Here is a 9,735-nt window from a genome sequence, read left to right as displayed (position 1 = left end):
AAGGGCCTTCCCAGCTTTGTCACTCACCTCCCTCCCCGACCCTTCCACATTGTTACATAAAAAGAGGAGCTTGAATGGGGATTAAACCACAAGCAGTTTTAATGGTCTGGTTTTCTCCCTCCCATTCCCCCACTGTTAGTATTATTACTACAAGAATAAAGGATTCCTGAGAGCCTGTCCCCTCCTCTCCCTGGGACCCCCTTGACAGGACTCACCCCCACCAACCCCCCCTCCCCCCTGGATTTCTGGGGAAAAAAAAAAGTGAAAGGCACTGCAGGGGTCGGGGCTGGAGTGCCAGTGAGTCTGAAGGGCATGCTGGGACCGCCATCCGTGCCCACAGAGGTGAGGAGTGTGTCCCTGACCACCCCAGTATCAGGCCTTCCCATCCTCCCACCCCCACCCCCCCGGTCCCACATTGGGGGGGCTGCAGCAAGAAAATAATTAGTGTTGGGCTCAGAAAGAAGGAATGGAGGACCCACTCTACTAGGACCCAATGGGGGGACCGCAAGTAACTACCATCCTCAAAAGCTGGTTGTCCTTGGGGGTTAGCGGAAGAGGAGCTGAACAGAACGTGAATTATAATGGAACTCCCCAGCCCAGCGACCAGGCAGCAGCAGTGACCCAGGGCTCCCGAGGCAGAGGGCGGGGGCTCAGTCCAGGCCTGGGCCCTAGTTGTCCCCACTGCCCCCTTGCCGAGCCCTGATGAACGCCATGCCATGTGTGCGGAAATGGGTCTTGAGGTTGAGAGGGCTGTCGCAGCTCTTGCCACAGACCTTACAGGTCAGCGGGCCTCCTGAAGCAGGCAAGGGTGACTCTCCACCATCTGGGTCGGACCTGGAAGGAGGGGGGGCCTCTTCCTCCCCATCCCCCAGGCCTAGGGCACTGGCACTCCCCACACCCCGTTTCTTCTTGTGGCTGATGAAACGGTGACGGCTCAGGGAGCCAGGTGAGGCAAAGCACAAGCCACAGTCGAGGCACTGCTGGGCGCCACCGTCCACCCTCAAGCCCACCACGAGGCTCTGTTCCGCCGAGCCGCCGCTCCGGTAGCGCAGGGGGCCGTGGCCGCCCGACCCGGGTGCACCCCTGGGGGACTTGGCTGGCGGTGTCGTGCTGTCAGGCTCCTCACTGCAAGAGTCTGAGGACTGGCGGCGCTTGCGTCCTGGCCCCTGGAGAAGAGGAAAGGAACTGGGTGTCCGGGGCCTCCCACGGCCCCGGCACCCCCACCCAGCACCCTGAGGCTGTGTCCACGTCCGCGCGGCAGCGTGGGCCTCCGCCTACCTGGGCTCTGGCACCAGGGCCCCGAGCCAGGGCGCTCCCCCGGCCAGGGGACTGGGCCCCGAGCGGCAAGCCGTGCCGGACCTGGACGTGTTTCTCCAGGATCAGGCGGCTGCTGAAGGTGCGCTTTCCCTCTGTGCAATACCTAAAGGGGAGAGCGGGCGGGTGGGCGCCGGGGCACAGCCCAAAGACCAAGGCTCGCGGCTTGAGCAGAGGGAGGCCTCAACCGTCAGTCCACTCAGACCTAAGAGGCAGGCGGGAAGGTTGTTTTGGGGAACCAGGGTTGGGGGCACCCTGCGAGACAGAGAAGAGGACAGGGGCACAGGGGTGAAGGTTACCTGCAAGGGTAAACTCGCTTGATCCCCTCGTGGTTGACCCTGACGTGGCGCCTCAGGCTGGGGGCCGAGCAGAAGGACCGCTCACACAGGCGGCAGGGAAACTTCTTCACCGACTAGGAGAGCAGCGGGTGGGGGATCTCAGAGCCAGGCTCCCATCCGGGACCCCATCCCCACTGCCGCACAGGCCAACCCCAGGGCAGCCCCCTGGCTCCCAGGGGGCACCCCCTCACCTTGCCATGCTCCTTCTTCATGTGACCCACATACTCGTCACGCTCAGGAAACCAGGAGTGACAGAGGCCACAGGTCCAGCCGCCAGGGCCCCCGCCCCCGCCCTTGATGCCTTTGCTCCCCAGTTCTCGCCGGGGCCGTTTGGTTGGGCGAGGGGGCTCGGGAGAGCTGGGCGGCTCCTCCTCTTCTGAGGTTGAAGACGATTCCTCAGTAGGGGCAGCGGTTCCTGCCCGAGACACAGCCAGCTCCTCGGGCTCTGTCTTGGGGGTCAGAAGGGCACCCCCAGCTCCTTTCCCAGTGGTCTCCTCCCCCGGGCGCCCAGACTGATGGGTGTTCTGTGAGAGGGAGACAAGACATGTGGCTGTTGGGGGAGCGGGAGGAGGGCCTGGCTTTGCCCAACTCCTGGCCTCTCCCTTGCTCCCATTTCCAGAGGGGTGTGTGATCTTAACCCCGGACTGATAGAGCTGAGCACCCCACCTCTGTCTCTTGACTCCTGTACCTTGAGATGTTCCAGCATGGTCCTTTTTTGGGCAAAAAGCAGAGGACAAGATGGGCACTTAAAGACGCTGACACGCTGGGGCAGCAAGTGCTGGTCAAAGTGTGAGGAGAGGAGGGGTTTGTGAGTGAAGACCGTGTCACACATGGCACACTTGTAGATCATCCTGTGTGGAAGGAGAGGACAGTGCTGACATCCTGCCCCATCAAGGCCCAATCCCACCCCACCCCTATGCTCCCTCCCCAGGTCTCACTTGGCCTGCTGTGTGTGGAAGCTGGGATGCTGGGTGTAGAGGTGGGCGTGGGCACTGGGTGCAGACTTGAAGGCCATGGGGCAGATGGGGCACTTGTGGAAAACCTCGCAGTGTGACGTCTGGATGTGGGACTTGATGGAGTTCACACCCCCAAACACCACTGCACAGCTGGGGCACCTTGGGGAGAAAGTCAGAGGCACGGTGGTGAGTGGGGGGCGTCCCTGCAGCCACCCCCAACCCCACACTCATTCTCGGGGACCAGGTGGCCTGAGAAGTTAATCGGCAGTGGAACATGAGCAAGCGGAGGAAGGAAGGAGCCACAGGACCCGGTCCCGGAGGGCAGGCCTGCGGAGGTAGAGCTGGTGCTCCAGAGGTGGCCCTGCTCGCCCGCTCCATGGGGCCCGCCCGCTCCATGGGGAGCGACGGAAAGGCAGGGAGCTCAGGCTGCACTCGCCAACACAGCATGGCTGGTGATTCAGCAGGAGAGACGGGCTCGCCTTCTAAAAGGCTGGTCCCAGGAGCCACGAGACCATCAAGTACAGGAGGAAAAGTGTCGACATATGGGGAGGAGGTGTGGGAGGCACCTGTATCCTACGCGGCGAGAGAAATGTAGGCAGGCCTCCCGGAGATGGGTCTGAAAATTGGCTTGCAGAAAGTTGCCCCCACACTCAGGACAGACGTGGGGAGGCCGGTTCTTATGCATGCGCTGGTGGGCGCTGAAGCTGCAGCGGTTGGGAAGCATCATGGGGCAGGTTGGGCATACCTGTCGAGGGGGTCGAAACAAGGTGAGTCTGTGAGGAGGGCCCTGTCCCCCTTTCCTTCTAACCAAGCCCCCACACCTTCCTAGACCCTGTCCCCATGGCACCTGGCTGTCCCCTTCCCAGGGAGGGGCTGTGAAAGGCAACTCACGTTGCTGGTGGCCCCAGGGGCAGGGGGCCCGAGCTGCTGGAAGTGGGCAGCCATGCCAGCCTTGTCGCGGCACTGCTCCTTGCACTCCAGGCAGCGGAAGCACGTGTAGGTAGAGGTGGCAGGGGTGGCGGGTGGCTCCGTTGAGAGCGGCAGCACGGGGGCCTCGGCGGCAACTGCAGTAACGGCGGATGTGGTGACGGCCCCTTCACCCTTGCCCAAGGCGGGCAAGGCTGGAGGTCCGAGGGCAGGTGGGACAGCCAGCAGGGGCGTGATGTCCGGCTGCCCCACCATCTGGTCCAGGGCCACCGGCCTCATGACCAGGTGTGAGCACTGCATAACGAGCCCCTTGTCCTTGTGCTCACGGGCATGCAGAAGCAGGCTGCACTTGTTGAAGAAGACCAGGCGGCGGGCGCAGTGATTGCAGGTGACCTCAATGCGCATGCTCCGGCGGTCATAGTGTCTCGCCAGGCTCTTCTCCAATGAGAAGGCATCCCCACACTCGAGGCAGCGGTAGCCTGTGGGTGGCAGGGCCAGCCCGGCCTCAGCCGGCGGACTCAGGTTCGGCCGGTAGGCAGGCAGCAGGTTCTTGCTGTTGAGGATCTTGTTGAAGGCCTCCACCAGGCTGGACTGGGTCCGTGAGATCACCGTGCCACCTGCTGCCCCCGGCCCAGTGGCCGGCTTAGAAGGCTGCACCATTACCACCGAGGCGCCATTCACCTTCTGCCCCCCTGTCCCCAGCCCTGTCCTCCCCTCAGCCTTGGGCAGGGCTTGGGGCACCAGACCCAGCACATTCTTAGGCATCATCTTAGGGCTGGTGGCAGTGCCCCCAGGCAGAACCACCGCTTTGCGGGCCACGCTGGCAGCCATCAGCATGGCAGTACTTGCATTCTGAATGGTGGCCACAGGCAGCACAGTGCCCTTGAGCCTTGTGCCATCACCCAGTTGGACACTCACCACCTTCGGACCCTCGGGGGCTGGGGTTGCTGGGGACAACTTCAGGAGGTTAGCCTCCGCCAGGAAGCCCCCCTCAGCCAAGGGGGTAGGGGGATCAGGGTCTGAGGGGACCCGGGTTACGGTCCTTGTGATATTTCCGCAGGATGTTTTAATGGTCTTGATCCGCACCTTGAGAGGCCGAGAGGAGCTGGAGGCAGGGGAGTCATTGCTGTCCTCATCCGCAGCCTCAGCTCCACTGGAGGGACTCTGGGGACTTCCCAGGGAAGACTTGTCTACTGGTCCCTCATCCTCCTCTTCCTTCAGGGGCTGACAGCTGGGCTCTTTAGGGGAGGCAAGAGGGCTCTGGTGCCCCGGAGACTTCTTGAAGAAGGACACCCCTGCCACCTGGGAAGGGGAGGCACTGGCAGGGACTCCCGTGGCCTCAGGGCTAGCGCCTGAGCCTGGCTGGGAGAGGCTCTGGGGATGAAGAGGGCTGCAGCTTTCCTGCTTCAAGGCCCCCAGCAGTGGGGGAGAAGAAGGGGGCAGCAAGGCTGAGCCATTCTCCCGGGTCAGCTCAAAGGGAGAGGAGAAAGCAGGTGGGGTCAGGGCCCCTTCCCGAGGTGGGGAGGGCGCAGAGGGAGGAAGGGGATCAGGGTGCTCCCCTGGCTCAGGCCCAAAATGAGCAAACAGATCCAGCGGAGCTTTGCCTTCCAGGGACTTTTCTTTCCAGGTACCCCCACTAGGAGGAGCTGGAGAGCGTGGGGTTCCTGGAAGGGATGGCTCAGGGCCCCCAAAACCATTCTGCATCAGCCGAGATCCCAGAGGGCCTTCCTTCGTCACTCCCCCCGCCCGGGCCCCTTCCCCTCCTGAACTCCCAGCCAGGGACTCTGACTGCTCAGGACACACAGTGTTCTTGACGATGACGCTGACTGCTGAGACGTCCGGCGGTGGCAGGCTATGGTCAGAGGCCTGGGTGGGCCCCCCAGGGCCATCCCTGGCAGGAGCTGCTGTTGCTTCTCCAGATTCACCTCCTACACTGGGTTCAGGCTTCCCAGAGCCTCCTGGCCCCTCATTTTCTTCTGGCCCAGAATGGATGGCTTCATTTGCATCAATGTCAGGGATGTCAAAGGCAGCAAGGAGGTCATCAAAATCAGGGGTCTTCATGTCCCCCATGGCAATTGGTCCCAGACCTGGGGAGAACAGGGTTAAAAGTGAGAAACAGAGATGTCTGAAAGCAGGAACTCTGGACCTCCTCCCTCAGGATCTCTATATACATTCCCTCTCAGAAGCCCATGCACACTAACGGGTACACCTCCATCATAGTGCAAATCCTAGAGAGCTGGTGGAGGCACCTGTTTTGTCAAACCCTAAAACTGGAAAGGAAGGTAGCATGCACATTCCAGAGAAAGATCCATAGAAGATCCAGAGAAAGCAAAGGAAAAGAGACTTCTCAGAAACACAGCTAAGAGATAACAGAGTAGAGACAGAGGGAGCTCTGTGAGCGTCCTGGTTGAAACCACCACAACCCCTCCTGTGCCCAGCACAGAATCAATCAACTAATCAATACGACTATTAAGGAGGCGAATGTACACGATGCTCTAGGTTTAAAAGCTCATTCACGGCAGCATGGGATCCATTGATACTCTTAGTGGATCTTCTGGGGGTCCACAAAGATCTGAAAGGCCATATGCACAAAAAGGGCAGCAACTTAAGCCAAGATGCAAGGATTGATTCCAGTTCCAGCCTTATCAACAGCCTGCTGTATAAGCAAGTTACTCAACTGCCTTACTCTTGCTGTCTGAAACAGCGGGCAAGTAACTGGTTTATCATAGGGTTGCTCTGAGCATGATATGAATCCTAAACCTGAGAGTCAGAACCCACAGAATAATTGATTATTACAGCCAGGACAAGGACATGCCAGGCCGAGAAGGCACTGGGAGAGAATAAGCACTGGAAATCTAGGGCTAGGGTCAGAGATGAGAGTCTCTGGGGTCAGGGAAGGTCAAGTCTGGGCCACCTGGGGTCACTACTAGCACTTGGAGATCTAGCTCGGTTAACAGGGAGAAGTGGGTTCAGGGAAGTTGCCCAAGAGACCAAAATGGAAAGAATAAGACACAGGAACAGAAAGAGACAAAGAGAAGCAGCAACGGAAAACCGTGACGGCAGCCTGGTCACAAGGGCCCCAGCCTAGGCCTCAGCTGTCACAAACACCTGCTGCTCCCTCACCTACCTTCCCAGGAGTGCCTGGCCTTCCCCTAGCCAGCCCCGCCCCTGCCTCCCCATCTTGCTCTCTCAGGACTAGAACTCCAGGGTATGAGCTTATCCAGCACAGCTGCCACAATGGGAAAAGTCAGGCTCCTCACCCCTCTCATTTTTCCTCTGAGCTCCTCACCTCAGGTTATCCCCAACTCACACCCCTCACCCTAACCCTTTTCCCTTGGCACAGTGGGCCAGGAAGGTTCACCCAACCCCCACCTGTCCCAGTACAAGAAAAAAAAAAATCCCAAGAGACTAAAGCAGTACTAAACCAACAAGGTCGGTTGAGAGCCTGTGGGGCACCCAGGCCTGTTCCCTCTCTCCCCACAGTGTTTCTGTATCTAGAAAGAAGCAACTGAAGAAGTCTCTTTCCTTCCACATTCCCTGCCCAGGATGCAAGCCATTTCCCAGGCCAATTCTCTCACCTCCTTCCAGCCTTTAGACTGTAACTGGAGAGAGTCCCAGCAGGTGGCAGCTGGCATTGCTGGGACCAAGGTGGGGGTGGAGGGAGAGGGTACCAACTAGAGAAAGAAAGGGGAGTCCTCCCTTCATCCCCCTCTACTTAATTCTGCAGGCTCTGGGTTTAAACAAAGCCCTCCACCCTTGCGTCTGCCCTGCTGGATGGCTGCAGCCCTCCCCTGCCCCGGCGCCCTTCCCACCCTCAGAGGCCAGAGCCACCTTCTGCTTCCGCGCTCAAAAAAGTGGGCTGGTGGAGCACAGATCAATGGAGGCTATGAGAATACACCTACGAACTTGCCTCCCCCAAGGAACTCCCTCTTTGACGTCCAAGTGACTTAGAGGTCATCGGATAGTCAGGAACAGGCAGTAGATCAAGCAGCGGAGCTCAAGGCCGTAGAGGCTTCCCCCGCCCCACAGTCCAGGCCTTTCCGCGGCTGCTGCGCCCTGTCTCTTGGGCTCCAGCCCCCCTCCTTCCCTCCGTTCTTCCCCAAAAGCCAAAGGAAGGGGTTGAACAGGAAGAGGGTGAACTGGCTTGGGTCGGGTGGGGGCCCCGCGTCCCCTTCCCTGGCCCGGGGCCTGCTGCGCAGAGGAGGGAGAGGGGCCGGCGGCCGGGGGCGATTAGGCTGCCGCCAAGCTGGGTAACGGGCTGAATTAAGTCTCTGCCATCTGCCGAGGACCTGCGCGGGGAGCATGTCCAGGGTTGCGGGGAGGGGGCGGAGTGTACACGGGAGAAGTCAGAGGGGAAACTGAGGCGCGCCGCCCTTCTCTAGTTCTCACCCGCGTGCGAAGGGAAGGACGGGCCTCCGCCAGGCCAGGCCCTTAGGGAGCTGCCGCGCCGCACCTCCCGGCCCAGGACTATACGGGAGTAGGGGAGGCGTGGAAAGAGAGTGGGGAGGGGACAGTCTCTGCCTGACTCGCAGCTCTCCAGCCGGGGTCCGTCCCAACTCCGACCTCCCTCCCTCCCTGCGCAGCGCAGCCTCCTGCCCCCGCGGACTCCCGAGGCTCTCTCGAGACCGGAGAGGAATCGGAAGGCGCGTCGCGGCCCGGGGCTCGAGCCTGAGTCCCGTCCGGGCCCGGACGCTGACCCGCGCCCAGGCGGGGTGCAGGCTCCGCTCCGGCCTGGCCCAGTTCCCCCGCCCCCACCCCCGGACACGGACACCATTTTAGGTCGCGACATCCCGCAGCTTCCAGTCCCCGGGCCGCGCTTCGGACGCCTCTTGGGCCAGGGGCGCCAGGAGTTGGGGACCCCGACCCTCCCTCCACGTTTACCCTGCTAGGGGCTGTGCTTTCAACAGGCTGGGAGTTTCGCCTACCGGCCCCAAGGAACGGGGGCGGCGTCGGGGCCACAGTAGAAGCCATCCCGGGGGGCGGCCCGCGGGGGGGGTAGTTGACCAAGTGGGGGAGGGGCGGGGGTATTTACCCGCCCCCCCAGGGGGCGGGGCCAAAGGCGGGTATTTACCCCAGACACGCTTTCTTGTTCCGCTCCCAGTGCGGGCCGGGACCCGGCGGTCTCCCCACGGCTCCGGCCGCTACCGCCGCCGCCGCCGCCGCCCTCTCCACGACCGCCGCTACTTCCTGCTTCTCTCCGGTTCAGCCTCCCCCTCCCTCAGCTCCCTTGGCGTTCCCGGTCTGGGCTGCCCGCTTTAGCACTCGCCATTGGTCAATGCCCCCGTCGTTCAGTACTGCGCCCCGCCCAGCTCCACACTGCGTTGGCCTAAAGGGCTGCCGCTCTGAACCAGCTCCGTCCAGCCTTCCCGGCATCATTGGGCAAGAAGCTTGGTCCTTCTGGAGATGCTTCTCCTCATTGGTTGCGCCGGGGCCCACCTGCCCCCATCTGTGCGTCTCAAAAATGATTGCCCTCCGTGACTGTCGCTTAGAAAGAAACCAATCTGATTCCCTGCTTTCCTACTGGAGGCGGCGACTAACCCAGGTGCGTCTCCGCCCCTTCACTCCCTATTGGCCACGATCCAAGAAGCCTACAGTTCACTTATGCAAATTTCAGAACCACTTTTTATTTGTTGGGCACTTTGAGGAGAACCTCTTTGGGCCTGAGTGGAACCCTGATGTGTGGGTTCATTTGCACTGTTTTCTCAAGCAACACCCCAATGTCAGTTTTTCCGTGAAGAAGTCATAAAGTGGGACGTCACCGAAAGCATCACGTCATCTGGTTGACCATTTCCTCGCGGTTTTCCCACTATATAAACCGTCATATAATCTACTTGGATGGGATCCTCGCAAGGGCTAGCTCTGGGGCGATGGCGTCAACCACTGCTCCTCCCTCTGCAGGAGGGCTCGTAGCGGGGGTGGGATTCGTAGTGTGGAAGGAACAGGCACCTGAAGCCTGGGACGGGCTTGCAGACCGGAAGTAAGGGAGAGGTGACGTTAGGGTGCTGGCGTGGCCAGGTCCATTTCAAAAGGGATCTTAAAGCGGCACTGTAGTAGGCTTCCTAAACACGGAGATAGGGGATGGAGAAACCCTCCCCACCTCCGTTACCCATTTAAAGAGCTCTCGTCTTCCCCGCCCCCAGCAGGGATAGAGGGTGGAGTCGTGGCCGGTTTTCCCGCGCTTTGTGGCCCCGCCCCCTGAA

The 9,735-nt window shown here is 60.9% G+C and overlaps 1 protein-coding gene across 5 annotated transcripts; it reads right to left on the bottom strand.

The window, feature by feature from the left end:
• Positions 1 to 75: 75 nt before the first annotated feature.
• ZNF687 (zinc finger protein 687) lies at positions 76 to 8,755 on the bottom strand. 5 transcript variants are annotated; one of them, XR_011246879.1, is made up of 9 exons: positions 8,607 to 8,755; positions 3,500 to 5,622; positions 3,175 to 3,353; positions 2,591 to 2,767; positions 2,341 to 2,503; positions 1,844 to 2,176; positions 1,614 to 1,726; positions 1,279 to 1,519; positions 76 to 1,166 (listed from the first exon to the last, which is right to left on the bottom strand). XR_011246879.1 is itself a non-coding variant. In XM_069542076.1 (9 exons), the coding sequence occupies exons 2-9, from the start codon at positions 5,603 to 5,605 to the stop codon at positions 669 to 671; spliced, it is 3,711 nt and encodes a 1,236-aa protein (XP_069398177.1). In that variant the 5' UTR covers positions 5,606 to 5,622; positions 8,607 to 8,755; the 3' UTR covers positions 76 to 668. The 5 variants fall into 5 exon arrangements, 4 of the variants coding, with proteins under 4 accessions (XP_069398177.1, XP_069398185.1, XP_069398195.1 ...); XM_069542076.1 differs by having other exon boundaries at positions 1,279 to 1,420; XM_069542084.1 differs by having other exon boundaries at positions 1,279 to 1,420; positions 8,417 to 8,702.
• Positions 8,756 to 9,735: the final 980 nt, after the last annotated feature.

Source organism: Ovis canadensis, chromosome 1 (assembly GCF_042477335.2).
Source record: "Ovis canadensis isolate MfBH-ARS-UI-01 breed Bighorn chromosome 1, ARS-UI_OviCan_v2, whole genome shotgun sequence".
Taxonomy (NCBI): domain Eukaryota; kingdom Metazoa; phylum Chordata; class Mammalia; order Artiodactyla; family Bovidae; genus Ovis; species Ovis canadensis.
This window is presented reverse-complemented; position numbering and strand designations above follow the sequence as displayed.